The 23,840-nt window shown below is 43.8% G+C and overlaps 1 protein-coding gene across 1 annotated transcript; it reads right to left on the reverse strand.

Annotated features, from left to right (window-relative positions):
* Positions 1–3,115: 3,115 nt before the first annotated feature.
* Positions 3,116–23,840, reverse strand: LOC115459271 (carbohydrate sulfotransferase 6-like). The gene is made up of 2 exons (XM_030189122.1): positions 23,637–23,840; positions 3,116–4,235 (listed from the first exon to the last, which is right to left on the reverse strand). The coding sequence occupies exons 1-2, from the start codon at positions 23,838–23,840 to the stop codon at positions 3,252–3,254; spliced, it is 1,188 nt and encodes a 395-aa protein (XP_030044982.1). The 3' UTR covers positions 3,116–3,251.

The raw sequence follows: 23,840 nt of genomic DNA on the forward strand, positions 1-23,840 counted from the left end.
GTCCATGCTCAAAGAGCTTACAATTGGTGATAATCGAAACCAAGGACGTCCATCTCAGAAATGACCAAATGCAAGCCATTTGGTCGTGGGAGGAGCCAGCATTTGTAGTGCACTGGTCCCCTTGACATGCCAGGACACCAACCGGGCACCCTAGGGGGCACTGCAGTGGACTTCATAAGTTCTCCCAGGTAAGCTCCCTTAACTTGTGTGCTGAGCCCCCCCCCAAATCCCCACAAAACCCACTACCCCCAACTGTACACCACTACCATAGCCCTTACAGGTGAAGGGGGCACCTAGATGTGGGTATAGTGGGTTTGTGGTGGGTTTTGGAGGACTTGCTGTTTCCTCCACAAACGTAACAGGTAGGGAGGGGGATGGTGCTGGGTCAACCTGTCTGAAGTGCACTCACCCGCTAAAACTGCTCCAGGGACCTGCATACTGCTGTCACGGACCTGATTATGACATCTGAGGCTGGCACGATTTATTTTGAAAGATGTATTTTTGAGGGTGGGAGGGGGTTAGTGACCACTGGGGGAGTAACAGTAGGTCATCCCCAATTCTCTCCGATGGTCATCTGGTCATTTCGGGCACCTTTTTGTGCCATAATCGTAAGAAAAACAAGTCCGGGTGAAAACGTCCAAGTGTTCGTCAGGGACGTCCTTCTTTTTTTCCATTATGGGTCAAGGACGTCCAAGTGTTAGGCACACCCAAGTCCTGCCTTCACTATGACTCTGACACGCCCCCTTGAACTTTGGCCATCCCTGTGACAGAGTGCAGTTGGGGATGTCCAAAATCAGCTTTCGATTCTACTGATTTGGACGTTTCTGAGACAAGGATGTCTATCTTCCGATTTATGTTGAAAGATGGGTGTCCTCCTCTTTTGAAAATGAGCCCAATAGTCTTCACTTATATGGACCTGTAGTCACATATATAGTCTTTGATGGGTTGCAATTGTAATTAGGTGGCCAGGACTCATGTTTTGGGATTGTTTGAAGATGGTCTTTGCGCTGTTGCTAATAAAAAGATTTAAACAAAAATTGTAGGATCCAAGATGGCATCTACCTGATCAGATATATTCAGCAGCACTCTGGACCTTGTTGTTGTGCTTTGCCTTTAGTGGAGAGATTCTTACTTTGTGGTATGGCTCTGAAATGCAAATGCAAGGTTAGAAGCTATCCCTCCCTGGGGCAATGGAGGGTGAAATGATTTGCCCAGGATTGCAAGGAGTTGCAGTGGGAATTGAACCCAGTTCCCCTGGCTCTCAGGCTACTATACTAACTATTAGCCCATTCCTCCACTCTGAGAATTTAAATCATACCTTTTTCATCAGTAGCTCAAGGTGAGTTGCATTCAGGTACACTAGGCTTGTCCAAAATCAGAAGAAACAACAGCAGGATTTGAACTCTAGATTTCCTGGTTGTTGGGTGGGTGCTGTAACCACTAGGCTACTCGTCTGCTCCAGATAATGTGCCTTGATTCATGTTAACATGTCCTAACATGGTAGCACCTTTTATATTTAATATCTTTTATTGGATTTTATCATAATACAATACAAGCAAGAGCGCACCACAGTTCAACAAACAACAGATACAAACATGGCAAAACTGGAGCTCACATTCAAGAAACAACTATCCACAACTAGAAACACATTAAGAAAAGGGGGGAAGAAAGAGGAGGTGGAGAAGTAAAAAAAAAAGGAGGGTGGGGGGTGCTGGAGGATACAAATCCAGACATGGAGCATGCATAGGCCACAAAATAAATGTAGTGATTAATTTTCAAACTAAAAACTACCCACAATAAAAGAATCCTCAACTATGTGGACTGTTTGAAAATGATGCTTTAAAATTATTCTGTAATTGTGATGAATTGCCTACAGCAGTTTGCTTTTGCTATCTCATTGTACTACTACTACTACTATTTGACATTTATAGAGCTCTACTAGGGTTACGCAGCGCTGTACCATAAACAAACAATGACGGTCCCTGCTCAAAGGAGCTTACAATCTAGAGGACAAGACGGACAAGGAGAGCAGACAAGCAATAAATGAAGTAGACAATCAATTGTCAGCCATTTTTAATCACAGTCAAGGATCACAAATCACAACAGTATTAACAACTTGATCAGTTTTTCTCACTCATGCTTAATGACCACAATCACACAGTATTGACACTTTTCGATCATTAATTCCCTGATACAATCAGTGTTCACATTCACAGTATTGTCACATCTCCATCTTCTATTCTCAGGCATAATCTGCAGAGCTAAGACCAGCGACTTCCAAAATCACCACAATGTGAGACTTTGTTCAATAATTCCCCGCGAGAGTCAATTACATGGATAGTGAATACAGATACAGGATTAGCACACCACTATTAAGGAATTACAATCAGACTATTGTCAAATTATTGACTGTATACCCTTGGATAGAATTTACTAAATGATTGGCTGGTACTGCACCCCTACTAGCATGGCTCTGCTTGAAGACTAATGCCAATTCCATAGCAATAGGCGATGACATCAGCTACTCAGGATCATGCTATAAAAATAAGATGGTGGCCACTTTCATAGACTCAAGTCTTGAGTAAAATTAAGAACCCTTAAGAAATGTTTTGAGTGGAATTAAGGTGCTTTAGTCTCTCTCCTTCAGATGCAGTGAAGATGAATGTGGGAGAGGAATATTGGAGAAGAAAAGCAACATTTTGGCTAGGTAAGGTAGAATCTTCCCAATCTAAAGAAAGAAGATTGGAAACTTAAGCCATTTTATGTGGATGGGAGAAAGAACACTTGGACTCAAATACAAAAAAATAAAAATTGTGCTTTCTTTTGTTCCTTCTTTGGACCTTCCCATTCATCAGTCCATACTGACACTACTACTACTACTTAACATTTCTAGAGCGCTACTAGGGTTACGCAGCGCTGTACAATTTAACAAAGAGAGACAGTCCCTGCTCAAAGAGCTTACAATCTAATAGACAAGTGAACGGTCGGTCCGATAGGGGCAGTCAAATTGGGGCAGTCTGACAGGTATAAGTCCTTCAGAAATCATTGTTGAACAGGGTTCTACAGGTAGGCCACTTGTCATCTTAGCGGATAAAGTCAAGTTTGCCTGGTTTGGTTAGCAGCAAGTCTAATGACATGTTCTTCTGTTCCCTCTCAGACTCAATGAGCTGATAACCAAACACTTCCATCTCCTGCTGACAGAGTTTCTGCACTTCCTTTACTTTGGAGAAGTTCAGCTTCTCTCTCCAGTGCTAAGCAACCTTCATGGAGTTCTTACTGAACTTTTTCTCCTTAAGAAGGAGTTCATGGGTGACATTGTAAATCCAAGATTCCAACATGGGGGTCATTGTGAGCCCTACGTAGTCATACAACTCTCTGATGTGATCTACTGGGCTCTTCACAAGGTCTTCATAGCGTACCATAACATACCGGCCCTTCAAGAAGGGTTGAGGTTTCCGCAAGGCCAACTTATAAGTTTGTTCTTGGGCCTTACAGATTTCTTCCATCACCACACTAATGTTGGTCTTGGAGTTCTGAGCTTTACTGACAATAGCATCAGTATAGCCCAGGAATATGACTCTTTCCCATGAGGAGAATACAGCCCGGGGATCCCTTACTAGGTGGATTATCTTCAGGTTCAGTGAGGGGTCCTTTATGAGCGGGTAGAGAACCTCCAAGTCAAGGATTCGAACAGTCTTCACCACCACGTGGCTGTAGGTCCTGCAGGCCTCCTCCATTTTTTCAAGTGATACGTTTCCGCATTTTTTATTGCACTGTGCTCTGAAAAGTAAGTCTTTAATGGAGGATTCTGGGCAGGCAGGAGGGGAACAGAGAGCACGGCTTTCCTTCCACATGAAAACATTTGAGATGTTCTTGTTTTGTGAAAAGTAGGGTAGAAAAACAGACATGTCACACAGGAAAATGGATCTTATCAGGTCCCGTATAGGTAAATGCAGAAGCTTTGGGGGTGCATGGGGCAACTTCTTCCACACGTGCCAGGCAGGCTCCATCAGGTAAAACACATCGGGGTTCTGATTGAAGAGCTGACCCACAAATGAAGACCCTGACCTCCAAGAGGTAAGGATGAGGAGGTGGGTTTTGGTTTTTCTGGCATTCAACCTTTGTTTAGGGACCTGGTATATTTGCCAGGTAGAACACCATATCACCAAGACCAAAATCGCACAGAGGAGGTACTGCAGATAAGTTCGGAATTTTCCACTCATCACATTAGTGAACTGTGAACAGAGAACAGAGGTGTTAGCCTGGAGGGGAAATGTGCCTGAATGACTACACAATTCCTGTGATCTCCATCTATAGCAGTTAGAACATAAGAGTAGCCATACTGGATCAGACCAATGGTCCATCTAGCCCAGTATCCTGTTTTCCAAACAGTGACAGAAACCCAAATCGTGGCAACACTCCATACTACAAATCCCAGGGCAAGCATTTGCTTCACCTGTCTAAATAACAGACTATGGACTTTTCCTCCAGGAATTTGTCCAAACCTTTTTAAAACCCAGATACGCTAACCGCTGTTACTGCATCCTCCAGTAAGAAGAGTTCAAGAGCTTAACTATTTGTTGAGTGAAAAATATTTCCTCCTATTTGTTTTAGAAGTATTTCAATGTAACCTCCTCAAGTGTCCCCTAGTCTGTGTACTTTTCCCTAGTCTGTGTACTTTTGGAAAAAGTGAAAACACCACTCAGGATTTTGTAGGCAAAGATAGCAGCTATTTCTGCCCGGTTTTGAACGGGAGATGTTTTGTATGCGAGGTGAACAGGATAACCACTATACTACTGTAGATCCCCTATGGGTGAGGTTTTTAAAGAGGGTGGTACGATGGTAAAATCACGGTGTAGGGTCCCACGCTAAACTCTCACCACTTAGGGAAGGTACAAAGAAAGGTGGGGAAATTCTGTATTTTGTATATTATACAGTGTGCAATTCAAGATGTTAAGCGAATTTCCGTAGACGTTACAAAATTTTAATGATGACAATATTGCACACTAACTTTTAAATTATAATAATTTATTGCACAAGATGTTTCTTTTTAACTTTTCAGAAAATGTATCAACTTTCAATCAGTAAATTTTCCTCTGAAATTCTCAACACCACAAATCAGATAAGTAGTACAAATAATTACTTTCTCTACATAAGTACATAAGTAGTGCCATACTGGGAAGGACCAAAGGTCCATCTAGCCCAGCATCCTGTCACCGACAGTGGCCAATCCAGGTCAAGGGCACCTGGCACGCTCCCCAAATGTAAAAACATTCCAGACAAGTTATACCTAAAAATGCGGAATTTTTCCAAGTCCATTTAATAGCGGTCTATGGACTTGTCCTTTAGGAATCTATCTAACCCCTTTTTAAACTCCGTCAAGCTAACCGCCCGTACCACGTTCTCCGGCAACGAATTCCAGAGTCTAATTACACGTTGGGTGAAGAAAAATTTTCTCCGATTCGTTTTAAATTTACCACACTGTAGCTTCAACTCATGCCCTCTAGTCCTAGTATTTTTGGATAGCGTGAACAGTCGCTTCACATCCACCCGATCCATTCCACTCATTATTTTATACACTTCTATCATATCTCCCCTCAGCCGTCTCTTCTCCAAGCTGAAAAGCCCTAGCCTTCTCAGCCTCTCTTCATAGGAAAGTCGTCCCATCCCCACTATCATTTTCGTCGCCCTTCGCTGTACCTTTTCCAATTCTACTATATCTTTTTTGAGATACGGAGACCAGTACTGAACACAATACTCCAGGTGCGGTCGCACCATGGAGCGATACAACGGCATTATAACATCCGCACACCTGGACTCCATACCCTTCCTAATAACACCCAACATTCTATTTGCTTTCCTAGCCGCAGCAGCACACTGAGCAGAAGGTTTCAGCGTATCATCGACGACGACACCCAGATCCCTTTCTTGATCCGTAACTCCTAACGCGGAACCTTGCAAGACGTAGCTATAATTCGGGTTCCTCTTACCCACATGCATCACTTTGCACTTGTCAACATTGAACTTCATCTGCCACTTGCACGCCCATTCTCCCAGTCTCGCAAGGTCCTCCTGTAATCGTTCACATTCCTCCTGCGACTTGACGACCCTGAATAATTTTGTGTCATCGGTGAATTTAATTACCTCGCTAGTTATTCCCATCTCTAGGTCATTTATAAATACATTAAAAAGCAACGGACCCAGCACAGACCCCTGCGGGACCCCACTAACTACCCTCCTCCACTGAGAATACTGGCCACGCAATCCTACTCTCTGCTTCCTATCTTTCAACCAGTTCTTAATCCATAATAATACCCTACCTCCGATTCCATGACTCTGCAATTTCTTCAGGAGTCTTTCGTGCGGCACTTTGTCAAACGCCTTCTGAAAATCCAGATATACAATATCAACCGGCTCCCCATTGTCCACATGTTTGCTTACCCCCTCTGTTACTCAAAATTTACTTTAACTATGAAATTCTAACAAGAAAATTGATTCTTTATGTCAATTGCTTTCTTACAGATGTCCACTTCCTTTACTTTGCAATGTAACTGAATCTCAGCATAAACCTCCAGGTAAGTATTTACATGTACGTTTAAAGTCTCTGAAACGGTGTAGGTGGTGATTTTTGTACTTAGCTGCTTGAGTTGAACTTTCTTGAATGATGGTAACTTTGGTCTTTTGTGGTAGTTGGTGCACGTGTCGCTCCTGCGATGGTCCTCCTGCGTTGCCCAACAGCCTCTGTACCTGTACTCTGGTTAACCAAAAAAAATTGAAACCCTGTCTCCCTATCCTGTGGGAATTTTTATAGGGATTTTTGTTATCAAAACTGTGGCCAACCTATCTAGAGTAAATCAATAGATAATTAATGTTCCCTATTGCAGGACCTGACTTATTACTTTTCCCTGCCTAATGAGGAACACTCTTCCATGTATGTTAATCACACCTTGTAACCAGTCACACATTTCATACCTCACTGCCCTCATACACAGCAGTTCAGCTAAGGACAACAGTCCTGTTTCAATTTTTAATCAGCACCAATTCTCACTGCAGACCGGTGTAAGGTGATCACAACCCTGCTTCGTGGCAGGTCAGTGGGAACACACCAGATTTGCACACTCACCCTTCACCAACAGGCTTCTACACAATTTGTAGCCCCTCCAAACTCAGGCAGACCCCTCAGTACAACCACCCATTAACACATATGCATTGCACTCAAAGTGTCAGTCAAATGCACTGTGGCCACAACTCTGCTCTGAGACAGATCAGTGGAAACACAACAGTTTTCCTGCACACTCACTGTCACTAGCCACCTTCACTTGTTACCAGCAGGCTATTATACAGCTTATAGCCTATTTCAACTCAGGCAAGCCTTTCTGTATAACCACTTAGCAAATTGCACTCCCTCAGTGCCAGTCAGGTGTGCTGTGGTTTTCAGTGTGATTATCAGCCTGTCTAGTCACACAAATGTCTTATACATACATGGGCAGATCATCTTTCATGCAGGTATATCTTCCCTTTACCTACAGTCTCTCAGCTTTACCGAATTCCACTCTCTCTGTATCACCAGGTGTTCTGATTCAGTCAAATTATACTCTATTGAGGTTTTCCTCCTCATCCACACTCAATTTTCCAAGCACACAGACAGAGCACCTCTCATACCGGTCCTGTCTCTTCTGTGTCAACAGTTCCTCTCACCTTGAATCAGACAACTCTTTATTTAAGCTCTCTCTCCTGTATAAATCAACTCTTACACACACACAGGTCTGTCTTCTCCTGTGTCTTCAGTTCCTCTGATAGTATCCAGCTCTGCAGGGTTGCCAGCTGGGAAAAAATTTTCCCAGCTCCAAACAAGCCGTAAACCCGCCCAAAAACCGCCCATAGCCAATCCCTGTCTCCCGCGTCACCGAACCCCGCCCCCCCGCATCACCGAACCCCACCCCCGCATCACCTAACCCCACCCCCACGTCACTAACCCCGCCTCCCACATCACTAACCCGCCTCCCACATCATTAGCCCCGCCCCCTACATCATCCCTGACGTCAACCCCGCCCCTGAAAGGCTTCTATTGGTCCAATTTGGACCAATAGAAGCCCCGGAAAAGCTTCTATTGGACCGAATTGGACCAATAGAAGCCCCAGAAAAAACTGCCAAACTCGCACAGCGGTGATGGGAAAACCGCCCAAAAAACCGCATCCTGCGGCTGGCGAAATTTTCCCGCCGCCGCTGGCGAAAACCCACCCAATTGGGCAGTAAAACCGCCCACCTGGCAACTTTGCAGCTCTGCCTCCCCCTAGCAACAGGACTGCAGCTAGGCCATCTGACCTAGCAGCACCAACAGTGTTGCCAGGTGGGTGGTTTTCCCGCCCAATTGGGCGGTTTTCCGCGACCCGCCGCGGGAAATTTTTGCCCGCGGCGGGTCGCAGTTTTTTGGGCTTCTTTTTTTTCTTTTCCACGGTTTTTCGGGCGTTTTTTTCGGCCGTGGGGGGCGGGGTTAGTGACATTTTGGGCAGGGTTAGTGACGTTTTGGGCGGGGCCGATGATGTGGGAGGCGGGGCCGATGACGGGGGAGGCGGGGCCGGTGACGGGGAGGTGGGGCCGGTGACGGCGGGGGCGGGGTTGATGACAGCGGGGGCGGGGGTGATGACGCGGGGGTGGGGGTGTCAGGGGCGGGGTTTGAGTTTGGGCGGGTTTTGGGTGGTTTTTACGCTGGATTGGGTGGGAAAAAAATTTTCCACCTGGCAACACTGAGCACCAATCATACACTAGCTTGTGGCAGGTGAAACAACTATTACAGATTGTAAACTTTTCACAAACTCCATTTTAAAATCAGATTTTCCCATTAAAGTGTATGGAGAAAATGGATTTCCATACAGAATACAAGATAACGTACATTACACTTTAATAAGAATTATACCATCATCCAGGCCACATTTTCCTGAATCCAATCCATGTTCTATTTTTTTAAACCATAAACAGGCACCATTTCACATCATTTGCATGTAAAACCTCCCTCAAAGTGCCAGCAGACCCCGGGGCAGCCCTAGCAGACCCAGGATGGCTCCTTTACAGGGGACACCCAGCATTTTATTTATTTATTTATTTTTAATACCCCATGTACACTACAGAAACCCAGCTGTGCAGAAGTGAGGAAAGCATGTAGAGCACAGCTCATAGAATTCTTTCTAACCCCTCCGTATGTGTGTAGTATATGTGTGTCTAGCTGTGTTGTTTCTGTGTGTCTGTCTTAGAGGAGGTGGGAGGGGCTGGCTTTGTTCACAGGGAGTTGAGTAGTTTTGGGGGATGGGAAAGGTGGTGATAGGTAGAAAGTTCAGTAAGTAACAGTAATTTTGGGAGGTACAGAGTAGATGTATGGGGATGTAGTTTGGGGTTTAGAGTTGGCAGTGTAGGGATAGTTTGAGGTAGTTTGGGAACAGGGCCGTGCCGATGCGGTAAGCAAGGTAAGCGCCGCAGGGGGCCGCGGTGCTTACCCTCACCCCGCGCAGCCAAGGACTTTAAATCTTTTACCTCTGTCGCAGCAGCGTCAGTGAAAGCGATGCCGACGTCTCCCTTCCCTTGCACTCATTGGTTCCCTCAGTGTCCCGCCTTCTTCTGATGTCAGAAGAAGGCGGACACTGAGGGAACCAAGAGCGCGAAGGGAAGGGAGACGTCGGCAGCGCTTCGCTTTCACTGACGCTGCTGCGACAGGGAGTAAAAGATTTAAAGGCCCCAGGGCGTGGAGGAAAGAGCAGAGAGGCATGGATGGGAGGGCAGAGAGACAGGCATGTATGGGAGGGCATGGATGGGAGGGCAGAGAGGCATGGATGGGAGGGCAGCAGCAGGGCCCAGGGAGAGGACAAATTGCTGGAAGGGGAGGGGAGAGAGGAGAATTGCTAGCTATGGATGCAGCAGGGAAGGGCAGAGAGGGACAAGGATGGACATGGGGGCCCAGGGAGAGGACAATTTGCTGGAAATGGAGGGGAGGGGAGGAGGATTGCTGGCTATGGATGGAGGAGGGAAGGGCAGAGAGGGACAAGAATGGACATGGGGGCCCAGGGAGAGGACAAATTGCTGGAAATGGAGGGGAGGGGAGAGAGGAGGATTGCTGGCTATGGATGGAGGAGGGAAGGGCAGAGAGGGACAAGGATGGACGTGGATGGGAGGACAGGACCCAGGGAGAGAGAAGAAATTGCTGGAAATGGATATAGAGCAAGAAATGAAGAAGAAAGGAGGAAAGTAAAGAAATAAATGGAAAGGAAGCCCTGGAAATGGAGTTAAGAGGACAGATAGCAGCAGACTCAGATACTGGGCCAGCATGATCGGAAAAAGAAAGTCACCAGACAACAAAGGTAGAAAAAAAATCATTTTATTTTCATTTTAGCGTTTGGAATATGTCCACTTTGAGAATTTACATCTGCTATCTTATTTTGCAATGTATAGCAATTTGTTTCTAAGAATATTGCTGACAATTCCTGTCAGTGTGGCAAGTGGTGAGCGATCATTTTCACCGGGGGGGGGGGGGGGGGGGGATCTTTTTCACGGGGGGGGGGGGGGCGCCAACTGATAGTCTGCAGGGGGGCGCCAGAAACCCTAGGCACGGCCCTGTTTGGGAACAACTGAAGGTGGGGTGGTTTGGAGGTAGTGATTACATTTTGGGTGGTAGGGGTTGTTGGGGCAGAAGAAGTTGTAGGAGGCAGTTAGAAGATGGGGAGATAATTGTGGAGGGGTAGGCAGTAGTTATGGGAGGTTGTGGTGCTATGTTTCGATATATCTATCTATGATTCTATGCTACAGAATCATATATACATTGAATCATAGAGTAATTTTTTCATGAACCTAATTCTCTGGAACCTCCTATCTAATCTGGGCCGTTATCAAATCAATGTGTCTTCTCACTGTCTTTTCCTCATGCCAGATTTCATCCCGTGTGGTTAAATTTTTGAGTTATTTTGTCCACAAAGAGTCAGATATTCTCCACCCCTTAAGTATAACTTTTTCTAATTTCCGTTGGGTTGGAAAGAATAACAAGTGGGGAAAGACTGTAGATCATGGCTCATGGATTTTTTCCCAAACCCTCTGTATGTTTTTGTGTGTGCGTGGACACACAATATGTTTGTACCTGCGTTGCCCGTGTGTTTGTTTTGTCTATTTTGCATGTGTGTGTTTTTTTAGATAGGTGAATTTCTGTTTGTATGATTATCTGTTTTGCTTGAGTGTGAGTTTGCATGTGCGGTGGTGGTGGGTGGTGTATCTCTGTCTTATGTGTTTATCTGTTTTGTTCATGCGTGTATTTGTTTTTGTCTATGCACATATGGAAATGCTTGTTTGTGTGTGTATGTGTAGAAAGCTATCAGGGGCTACAGCACATGCTTAACAAAGTCTATCTGTTCAATAATGGCTGCTATATGCCAAAATGTATGTATGTATGTATATATGTATGTAAGCTCCATCTTTGCTTATTCCCTACACTGTCAAATAAAATGTATTGTGTTGACATTGTAAGTAGTAAACTATGCCATACTTTATATTGTTATTTGAATATTTTTACTGCTGAAATTGTCTATTGCTTATGTTTGATTTATCTTTATTGTACACTGCCTTGAGTGAATTCCTTCAAAGAGGTGGTAAATAAATCTTAATAAATAAATAAGAGTTCTGGGCTCCCGCTGTAGTTTTCAGTGCACAGCATGTTATAATGCATGCTAAAGAGCTGATCAGCTACCCCACAGTATGCAGGGCTCCAGAAATGTACTGCCGGGACTGAGACAGGCATAGAGCCTCCACAGTCTGCATCAGCCTCATCCCTTTCCCCTTTGCCCCACTGTGGTACTCTCCCATCCCGAGAAATCACCTGCTCCGGTTCCCTCCCACATCCCTACCCCGTGATATTAAAAAATAAATTCCCCTGTGGCACCCTCCCAACAAAACTTTCCCTGGTGTCTAGTGGCCCTTCTATCTCCCGACAGGACTGGGACAGGTCAGCCTTTCTTCCTCCTACCCTCCAACATGACCAGCCCTCTTCCTCCCGACAAAACTATTGCCCTGGTGTGTAATTACACCCCTACCTTCCCCTGTCCAACCAGAATAAAAAAAAAAAAGAAGCCTCTGGTGTGTAGTGGTACTATCCCCCCCCCCCCCCCCCATATACTGTACCTCTTAATGAGGCAGGAGCAAGCCCACTTCACTTCTGCATCTGGCACCATTATTCTCAAAATGGTGGCACCTTGCCCTCCGTGGATTATTCTGGGATGCACTGGGCAGAGCCAGTCTGCCATTTAAGGGAATTTCAGTGCCATATCCTTCCCTCTGACAACTTCCTGTGTATGCGATGGCCGGGAAAAAGAGAAATTGGTGCTGGATTCTTGGGTGGGGGAGGGGGGCCTGAAGGAAAAAAAGGTGGCAGAGGGATGAAGAGGAAGTGGTACTCAACTCACGGGGGTAGACTGAGGGATAAAGAGGGTTATTGGACTCATGGGAGATCTGAAGGAACAAGAGGAAGAGTTGCTGGACTCACAAGGGGGGCTGAGGAAAGAGGGAGAGGCTCTGGATTCAAGTGGGGCTTAAGGAAGAAGGGGGAAAGGTCCTGGACTCATGGGGGAGAAGGGAAATGTACTGAAGGGGCTCCCCCATAAGGGAGGGAAGGGGACAGATGCTGGATCTTCAGGGGTAGGGGGATAGGAGAGATGCCAGACTATGGGTGAGGAAACCACTGAGAGAGGAGGAAGATGGAGGATCATCATGGGGGAGACAGAGTGAGTAAGCAAAGGGGAGAGATGATTGACCATAGGGGGAGAGATGCAGAACCCTCAAGAGATGCAGGTACACAAACCCTGATGCCATGCTCCTTCCTGAGTTGTGTAGGCGGTAAACCACACTTAAGCAGGCTTTCACTTCTGATGTGAGTTTGCCACTTCCTCAAGCTTGGAAAGTGCATGGCATTGGGATATATGTAGCTATATCTGCTGGCACCAGGCTGGGTTTCCTGAGTAGGCTGTCCTTTCCGAACTTCTGTCCTGCTGAGGGGTGGAGAAATGGAGTTGCTGGACCCTAAGGGGGAAAGGGAGAGAGAAGGGACATGGAGTTGCTGCAGCATGGGGGGGGGGGGGGGGGGGAGAGAAAGAGGAGGCAGGGAGTTGCTGCACTATAGAAGTGAAGGAGGAGAGAGGGAACAGGGAGATGCTGGTCCATAAAGGTAAAGGGAGAGAGAGGGAACTTGAAGTTGCTGGACCATAGGGGTAGAGGGGATAGGGAGAAGGAACAGGGAGTTGCTGGACCTTAATGAGGAAGGGGGGGGGGGAGGAGACAGGGAACTGCTGTACCATAGGGATGAAAGGGAGGGGAGTAGGGACAGGGAAATGCTGGGCTACAAGGGTGTAAGAAGGGACAGGGAGGGGAGATATTTGGCATGGTGGAACCATGTGGGAAGACCATGGGGGTTCTCAATGAGATGAGTGAGAGGAGGATGATAAGTACAGAGGGTAAAATTGTACTAATGGGGAGTGGTTGAAAAAGAAGGGAATAGGAGGCCAAGGATGGAGTGAGACAAGAGATGTAGGGGTGAGAGGAGGTGATGGAAAGTTGATATATATGGACAAGTGAAATATAGGTGGAGGACTAAAGAATGAGAAGGTGAAATTTTGAGGGGAGAGACAAAAAAAAAGAGAAAAAGGAAATATATCGGAGACAGATATAGTAAGGGAATAGAAAAAGATAAGAGGAAAGTGAAGAAAGGACAAATGGGCTGTACTCACTGGAAACGGAGCAGAAGACAGGAATACAGAAAAGAAGAAACTGGGACCAACATGTTTGAAAAATAAAGTACCCAGACAACAAAGGTAGAAAAAAGTGTTCTATTTTGAATGTATTTGATGAAATATGTTAGCTTTGGGAAATGTACATAATGGATGTCTTTTTTTTTTTCTCAGTACAAGAGGAAATGCATTTCTGTTTTTATTTCTCCTATGTTTTGGTACATGCCTAGTTTGACTTTTTGGGTTTCCGAGTTCAATTTTGTCTTTATATTTCTAATTTGTGATCCCTTATTCTGAATTTGGTTTGTGACTGAGGTGTGGTATTCTGTTGGCAAGTAGTGTCTGGGTAGAACTCTGTAGCAGTCCCACTTGTTCTGTTATACCAGTAGTAAGTGTATTGGTATTCTAGAGCCCCATGTAATATTTGCAATGCTGCTTGTTCTTGTTTTTTTTTTTTAAATCATAGGAATCAATGCTACTGTTCTATGGTAGATTTGCTACATATATGTTGAGAGAATTTTTTTTCAGGTTTTGTGATATTTCACAATGCATTTGGTAGTGGAGACTGAAGAAATGTATTTAGCTATTACTGAAATAGCGTTTGAGAATCAGAATTAAAAACAAATTTGTATGGTAACGTCTACAGAGAAAATATGCTGCTTATGATCTTCATCTGGTTTTTTTTTTTTTTTGGGGGGGGGGGGGGGGAAGAGACAGGATTTTTATGGTTTAGTGATATTTCACAATGCACCTGGTAGTGGAGACTGGAGACATGTATTTAGCTATTACTGAGATAATGTGTGAGAATCAGAATTAAAAAACAAACAAACAAACATTTTGTATGGTAACTTCCATGGAGAAAATGTGCTGCTTATGATCTTCACCTGTTGTTGGGGGAGGGGAGGATGGGATTTTTATGGATGCAGAGCATGTTTATATTTAATATATAAGTACTGTCATACTATATAAGACCAAAGGTCTATGATGGTCATGTTTGCAGTGTGTCACATAAGAACATATGCGTTGCTATACTGGGCAGACTGAAGGTCCATCAAGCCCAGCATCCTGTTTCCAACAGTGTCCAGTCCAAGTTACAAGTTACATGCCTCAACTGCATGCAAATCTCTCTCATGAATATTCATTGTGGATAACCTGACTGGCTGGAGAGCCCGCTGGACAGGTTTGGGAACCACTGCCCTAGAGGAAAGGAGGGACAACAGCAGATATGCGATACAGACATATAAATACTCTAAAGGTATTAATATACAAACAAATATATAAGCACATAAGCACTGCCACGCTGGGAAAAGACCAAAGGTCCATGAAGCCCAGCACTCTGTCTCCGACAGTGGCCAATCCAAGCCCCAAGAACCTGGCAAAAACCCCAAAATTTAATAACGATCAATGGACATTTCCTTCAGAAATCTGTCCAGACCCCCTTTAAACTCAGCAAGGCCAGCTGCCGTCACTACCTTCTCCGGCAATGAGTTCCAGAGTCTAACTACGCGCTGAGTAAAGAAAAACTTTCTCCGATTTGTTTTAAACCTACCACATTCTAATTTCATCTTGTGTCCCCTGGTTCTATTATTGTTAGAAAGCGTAAACAAATGCTTCACATCTGTCTGTTCTATCCCGCTCATTATTTTGTAAACCTCTATCATATCACCTCTCAGCCGCCTTCTCTCCAGGCTAAAGAGTCCTAGCCGTCTTAACCTCTCCTCATAGGGTAGTCGTCCCATCCATTTTATCATTTTTGTCGCCCTTCTCTGCACCTTCTCCAATTCCTTTATATCTTTTTTGAGATGAGGCGAAAAGAACTGAACACAATACTCCAGGTGCGGTCGCACCATGGAGCGATATAATGGCATTATAACATCCTCATGCTTGGTTTCCATCCCTTTTCTAATAATATTCAACATTCTGTTCGCCTTCTTAGCCGCCGCAGCACATTGAGCTGAAGATTTCAACGTCCTATCCACGATGACTTCCAGATCCCTTTCTTGGTCCGTAACTCCTAATGCGGAACCTTGCATAACATAGCTGTAATTCGGGTTCCTCCTTCCCACATGCATCACTTTGCATTTGTCAACGTTGAACTTCATCTGCCATTTGGACGCCCAATCCCCCAGTCTCACGAGGTCTTCTTGTAATTTTTCACACTCCTCCCGCGATGAGACGACCCTGGATAATTTTGTGTCATCTGCGAATGTAATTACCTCACTAGTTACTCCCATCTCGAGGTCATTTATAAATATGTTAAAAAGCAGCGGTCCCAGCACAGACCCCTGAGGGACCCCACTAACCACCTGGCCATTTAACCCTACTCTCTGCTTCCTATCCTTTAACCAGCTCTTAATCCATAATAATACACTGCCTCTGATCCCATGACTCTCCAGTTTTCTTTGGAGTTTTTCATGCGGCACTTTGTCAAACACCTTCTGAAAATCTAGATATACAATATCTGCCGTAACATAGAAATTGACAGGTCCATCAAGTCAGCCCAGCAATCACAGTTATTATAATTTCATGATTCAGCAATATTAGTAACATAATTGTATTCACTAAATTCAGCTTTAAGAAGTCTTTTCCCCTCCCTCCCACTGAGAGATACAGTACTAAACTCATAGTATATGATATGAATGTGGTATAAAATACATATTCTTGATCCTGATCCTTGACATTTTCTGGACATAGACCGTAGAAGTCTGTTCAGCACTGTCCATACACCCATCTACTGGAGTTGCTCTCGAAATTCACTCCTTCCCAACCTAACCTGTCTTTGCCAAATACGGGACACAGACCGTAGAACTCTGCATGGCATTAGCTTTACTTCCTCACATCAACAGCTGTGAGATCATTTAAGTATTGTTTTGATACCATCCTTTTTCTATTTACTTTGTGTTTATCCCACATTGACCTTCATACTTTCAACAGGGCATAGATGGGTGTAATCTGTATAGAGCAGCAGGTACAATTCTGGTCGCCTTGTTGCACTGACTGGATGGACCATACAGTTCTTTATCTGTTTGTCATTTACTATGTTATTATGATGGTATGAATTATTTTGTCACAGGCACTGATGAACATATTTGTCATGGCATCTGTGCTGTAGAATAGTGTAGTATATGGTAACATATATTAAATGTTTTTTCCTGGGGCTCTGGTGGGGGGGGGGGGGGGGTGTTCTAGGGTTTTGGTGGATGGTGCTGGCTGGAAAAGGTTTAAAGTTTAGTTTGGAAATTATTAAGGGAGTTAGGTGAAGTGTGAGATGTTTCTTAAATATGGTTTTATTTTACAAGGAATAAACCATGATTAAGTGGGGATTGTACTTTAAAACGTTCCTTTCTGTTTTGGGTATAAGTCAGGTTAAAATTAACTTTGAAATTCTCTGTATAGGAAATTTTGCATTTACTTCTATGGGGGAGGGAGATTCTAAACAGATCAGAAGAAAAAAAAAACAGTCTTTAGCTGACAAGCTGATTGGTTGAGTGATGTCAGGTGTTCCTCTAGTGGGGGTGAGTTGCCAGGGAGACTGCTGAGTGAACAGAAGACCAGAGCAGGGAATGACTGGGAGAGAAACGTATGGTGTGTGTCTGTGTAAAGTAAGAGGCATAAAAGTATATTTTATGAGTTTAAAGTGAAATAAGTGACATTGAAAAGGGTACTTTGATATTGAAAGTGAGCTGAGGTGAGTGTGAATGTTCCAGTATAGCCCTGAATTTCCAGAGATAAGTGATTTACCATTTTAGGGTGAGAGAGGCTTTGATTTGTGCTGGGAATTGTACTAAATGAGAAAGCCTATAAGGGAGTCAGGAAATAGTGTATAAGGATTTAAGGTTGAAGGTGAATTTGATATTTGGAATACAGGGTTTGGAATCTGACTGCAGAAAATCCTGCACTGCTTCTGTATGAGTGTGCTGCATTTTCAAAACAGATCTGATAGCTGTGCAGGGAAATGTTATGTTTATATGTGAAGTCTGTGAGATGCAATGTTGAATCACCATTTGAATATGGGATGGGTTACTGTGTGAGATCCCTGAATGCAGTGTGAAGCCTGATGGATTTTAGAAAAGGGAATCAACAGTGAGAAATAGGTTTTGTAGTGAGAAAACCTTTAACTTATTTTATTTCAATTAGAGAGTGGGCCACAGTATTGAGAACTGATTAATTGTCACCAGAGTGGAGTCAGTTCCTGGACAAGCAGGGAGTTTTAAGGGCTTTGCTTCCATTTATTTTCTTTATAAGTGAGGTTTTAGGAAGAAGAATTCTGTAGATCATCCGCTGAAGGATTTCCAGATGAGCTCCAACGCAAGAAAGACATCATCTAAGTAAATTCAACTACAGCTAAGTGACATTGCCAAGGGTGTTGAACAGAATATATGATTTTTTCCACAACATTTTAAGGGAAAACAAAGGAACAGACCATCATATATTAAAAATCCATGAGATCCTTTCAAAAACACCAATAGTGCACACAAAGAGATCAATTTTTACATCAGGAAAGAGAATAACCACAAATATCTGATTTTGATAAAAGACAATTTAAATACTTATCTGAAAAAGTTCTTTTCTGCCTTTTTAGGTGAAACAGACAAAGTTAAGGGTATACATGTAGTTCTACCTTTGAATGTTGAATATGTTATTGCATTTCTATTAAGCCTTACACTAATTGTGAATTTGAGTTTATTTGAATGAAAATTTGCTTGCATTTGTATTCAATAAAGAAAAAGATAATTTGCAAATCTGAAGTTGAGTAAAGGACGAGGTTAGTTTATTTGTTCCACTCCCTCGGCTGTGAGTGTGTGTTCCCTGGATATTCGCCACGACTACAACCATCAGGTATCTGGGAGCACATCACTACAGTCCAGCCGAGAGGGGTGGTAACAATAGCAACATAGTAAGTGACGGTAGATAAAGACCTGAACGGTCCATCCAGTCTGCTGAACTGTCATACTCATTATCAATTCATGATTAAATCAACAATGAATATTGTAAAGGGGGGGGGGGGTCCGCTTCCTCCTCTTGGGTGGAGCCAGCAAGCTTGCAGGGCTCCTAGGGTTCCAGGACAGAATGCTGCTGATACTGGGACTCAGGGCCAAAGTATTTTATTACCAAGGAAATTTCATACCAAAAATCATAATATATTCTTCAAAACAAAAGGTACAGCCCTCTTAATGTAGTCTTCAAAAGAAAAAGGTACAGTCCTCATAAGATAATCTTCAAAAGAAAAAAAGGTACAGTCCAGGTACCAAAATCTCTCAGCAAACGCTCAGCTCCTCAAGATCTTAGGTCTTCTATTAGGGCATTAGCTTTCCCTTCCCCCTCCTTCAGAAAGGTTTAATGAGACTTCAGCACACTTCCATCCAATATAGCACAACAGTTCAGAACAAATCTTCATGGACAGTCTTTGCATATCAAACCCATACCACAAATCACCTGCCTTTCCACAGCACAGAGGGAACCCTGTAAGGAGCAGGGTTGGCAGTTTCTCCCACCTCTCAGCACCACGCCTGGTGTGGTCTCCTCCACTGCCTTCAAGTGCTGGGCAGGGCAACCTTTGAATTCTCCCACTCCATGGTAGCTGGCTCCTCTCCCTTAGGCAGCTCTAGGGGCAGGCTACTTCCTTCCTCCACATACTCCATGGAATCTCTCTCTCCATTCGTCTCCCCTCTCTACTGGTGACTCCAGGAAAACTGCTCTCCCCGTCTCACAGCTGGGGGGAATTTATTTATTTATTGCATTTGTATCCCACATTATCCCACCTATTTGCAGGCTCAATGTGGCTTACATAGTTTTGTTATGACATTGTCATTCCAGAATATCAGATACAGTTAGTAGTGTGAAGAGATTAAGTAGGGAAGAAAGAGGAAGTGATTGGGCGGGTGATAGTAGAAGTGGATTTTCCTAACTGGTTGGGTTGGGAGAGTGAATTAGTGGAGCTGTTGGTTCTTGTTGTAGGCCTTGTTGAAGAGGTATGTCTTCAGAGATTTGCGAAAGTTATTTGATTCGACAATTGATTTCAGGTCTGTGGGTAGAGCATTCCATATTTGCGTGCTTGTGTAGGAGAAGGTAGTGGCATGCATCAGCTTGTATTTTAGTCCTTTACAGCTGGGGAAGTTCAAATTGAGAAATTTGCGGGATGTTCTTGTGGCATTTCTGGGAGGTAGGTCCACTAGGTTCAGCATGTAGATCGGGGTGTCTGCATGGATAATTTTGTGTACGAGCATACATATCTTGAATGCAATGCGTTCTTTAAGTGGGGGCCAGTGCAGTTTCTCTCTAAGGGGTTTTGCACTTTCATATTTAGGTTTTCCAAATATGAGTCTGGCCGCAGTATTCTGGGATGTTTGGAGTTTTTTGATTGTCTGTTCTTTGCAGCTCGCATATAGTGCGTTGCAGTAATCCAGATGGCTTATTACCATTGACTGTACCAGGGTGCGGAAGACGTATCTCGGGAAGAAAGGTTTTATTCTTTTGAGTTTCCACATGGTGTGGAACATCTTTTTCGTCGTGTTCTTCACGTGGGTATCAAGAGTGAGGTTTCGATCAATAGTAACTCCTAGAATTTTCAGGTTTTGTGAGACTGGAAGAGAGCAGTATGGTGTGATTATGGTAGAGAAGTTTTTTGTGTTATGTTGGGAGGTGAGTACAAGACATTGTGGTTTTTCTGCGTTAAGTTTTAGTTGGAATGCATCCGCCCAGGTGTGCATGATTTTGAGACTTTGGTTGATCTCGTTGGTGATTTCATTTAGATCATGTTTGAACGGGATGTAAATTGTGACATCGTCTGCATATATGTAAGGATTGAGGTTTTGGTTGGCTAGCAGTTTGGCTAATGGTATCATCATTAGGTTGAATAAGGTTGGTGATGGGGGGATCCTTGGGGTACGCCACATTCGGGTGTCCATGGGGGTGATCTGTCCGCGTTCGTTGTTACTTGGTATGATCTTGTGGTTAGGAATCCTTTAAACCATTTGATTACTGTGCCTCCTACTCCGAAGTATTCTAGTGTATGTAATAGTATTTCATGATTAACCATGTCGAAGGCACTGGACATGTCGAATTGTAGGACGAGTATGTTGTTACCAGTTGCGATTGCTTGTTTGAATGAGTTCATTGCGGCTACTAGAACAGTTTCTGTGCTGTGGTTAGTCCGAAATCCTGATTGAGATTCGTGCAGGATTGAGTGTTTATTTAGGTATTCAGTGAGTTGTTTCATCACTATGCCTTCCATGAGTTTGGTTATGAGTGGGATAGATGCTACTGGGCGGTAGTTGGTTAAGTCCATTGTGTTCTTCTTGGCATCTTCCGGTAGCGGAGTTAGTAGGATATTTCCTTTATCCGTGGGAAAGATACCGTTTTGAAGCCTGTGATTTACGTGGTTCGTGAGGTCTATTTTGAATTGTTTGGGTGCGGATCTTATTAGACTATTAGGGCATATGTCCAATTTGCATTGTGATTTCGCGTATTTTCTGAGCCAATGTGAGATTTCCTTTGATGAGAGCTTGTCAAAGTTGGTCCATGATCGGTCTGCTGGGCATTCCCCGGGTTTCGGGTCTAGGCATTCAAGTACATTTGTGTAGTGCGTTGTATTTGTAGGTATCATAAGTCTGAGCTTTATGATTTTTTCCTTGAAGTAGTTTGCAAGATTGATTGCTGATGGGGTTTCTGTGTTGTTGGAGGTGGCTGTAGTGGTGTTTATGAGATTGTTTACAAGTGAGAAGAGTTTGTGTGTGTCTTTGTAGTTTGGTCCTATTTTGGTTTTGTAATATGTTCTTTTAGTTTGTCTGATAGCGTATTTGTATTTTCTTTGTAGTTGTTTCCAGTCTTTGAATGTGTTCTCGTCTTTTTTCTTGTTCCATGCTCTTTCTAGTCTTCTGACCTGAGTTTTTAGTTCTTTCAATTCTTCATTAAACCATGGCATTGAGTTTTTTCTGTGTCAGGTTCTGGTTTGAAGTGGTGCTATATTGTCTAGTATTGTTCTGCTTCTGTTATCCCATTCTTGAAGAAATTGGGGTGAGTCTGTGGGTGTTATCCATTCCTCGGTGTACAGTGGTCGCCAGAATATTAGTGGGTCTATTTTGCCTCTCGTAGTGTAGGTTTGTTGTTTTTGTTTTTGTTGTGTCTTTTTTGTTCTCCAGTGGAGGGAGAGGTTAGTACTGTAGTGGTCAGACCATGGTCTGGCTGTCCATTTTGTGTCTGTTATTGTGAAATTTGGATCTGATGAGAATTTGTGGGTGATTATGTCTAGTGTATGTCCTTTTTTATGGGTGGGTTGTGTGTTTGGCCTGTGGAGCTCCCATAGTTGGAGGAATTCTTTGCATTTGCGTGTATTGCTTGAGTTAGTATCTTCAAGGTGAAGGTTGATGTCGCCTGCTATGATGAGGTTCTGGGTGGACAAGCAAGTATTCACTATGAAATCTTGAAAGTGCATTTGTGGGTCTTGCCAGTTGCTCGGGGGTCTGTAGAATAGGATTAGGTTTAGGTGTTCATATAGGTTGGGGTGGTTAATTCTGACTTAGGCTATTTCGAGTTGGGGGCGAATGGATTCTGCTGTTGTTGTGACTGTGAATTGAGATTTATAGATTATTGCTATACCTCCTCCTCTTTTTCCTTCTCTTGTCCAGTGGGTGATTTTGTATCCTGGAGGACAGAGCTCTAAGATTATTGGGTCTTTGGGGTCATAGATTCAGGTTTCGCTGATAAGGAGGAGGTCGAGGTGGTCATCTGAGATCCAGTCGGTTAGTGTTGTGATTTTATTGACTGCTGATCTGGCATTGATGTATCCTATTTGTATTTGCTGGTAGTAATCGGTTGGATTTGAGGTAGTGTTGATTTTTATCAGTTGTCTGTCTTCTAGATGTATACATTTGTTAAGTCCTTTCATTCTTTTCTGTTGATGGTGATCGTGGTTAATAGGCATGTTGTATATGGGTTGTATGGGTGATTTGTGAATTGTGTGGGTGGTGTTGTCTATGATAGGGTTTGTGGGTGCGTGGTGGATTAGGGAGAGATAGTAGGTGATTAGGAATAGTAATTTGCTTGGGCTCATATCAGTGTTCATTGTTTAGGGAGCATTAGTGGGTTGCCGTTCAAGATTCAGTGAGTCAGTATTTGAATTATGGTTTCAGATGTAATGTTATGTTATGAGGTGCCTAGTGAGCAGTTGAATTGTGCTACAGATCTTGCTTTAGTACAATGATGCTATGGCGACCTAGCAGACAGTTAAGAGACAGTTAAGAAAGACCATAAGATGCATTACAGATCTTGCTTCAGTGACAGGAAAAAAAGGCTATGGGCACCGTAGCAGACGATTAAAGGCGTTTGAATTACAGTTTTTGGCTGGTCAGCGGTTAAGAGCATTACAGATTTTGCTAAAGTACAATTCTATGTAGAATCTAGCAAACATTTAGCAGGTATTTAAATTGCAGATGCATGATAATCATTAAAGCATTCTGGTGTTTTTCTACAAGGCTATGAGTTGTAAAGCAAGCAGTTAAGATTTAGCATTTAGCAGGAATTTAAGTTACAGATGCATGATAATCATTAAAGCATTCTGGCTCTTGCTACAAGGCTATGAATTGTAAAGCAAGCTGATAAGATTTAGCATTTAGCAGGTATTTAATTTACACAAATGCATGATAATCATTAAGGCATTCTAGGTCTTGTTACAAGGCTGTGAATTGTAGAGCAAGCAGTTTAGAGGTTTTTTTTTTTTTAAAGTTATAGTTCTGGATGCAGTGTGATACTTCTCGTATGAGCTCTGTTGGATTTCCGTTCATTTGTCCGCCAAGTGGCACCGCTGGTCGCGTGGTTGGTTCTGGTCTACCGTCAATGGTGTCATAGGGTAGCCGTCCGAAGCTGTAGAGTGCAGCTGCGGCTCACCCCGTTGTTTGCCCGCTGTTGTAAGTCTTCCCGGGGCCTCGGATTTCTTCGTGTTAACATACACTTGGAAGAAGTGTGCTCGCGATCCTCTTCACTGCAGGGGGACACTTCGTTGCTTCCGGGTTTCCGGCTCTTTCCTGTGTCTCCGCGTGCCTGGACGAGGTGGTCACGGGTACCCCAGCGGTCGGTTCTGTTGTTCACCAT

The sequence above is a fragment of the Microcaecilia unicolor genome, unplaced genomic scaffold (assembly GCF_901765095.1).
Source record: "Microcaecilia unicolor unplaced genomic scaffold, aMicUni1.1, whole genome shotgun sequence".
Taxonomy (NCBI): domain Eukaryota; kingdom Metazoa; phylum Chordata; class Amphibia; order Gymnophiona; family Siphonopidae; genus Microcaecilia; species Microcaecilia unicolor.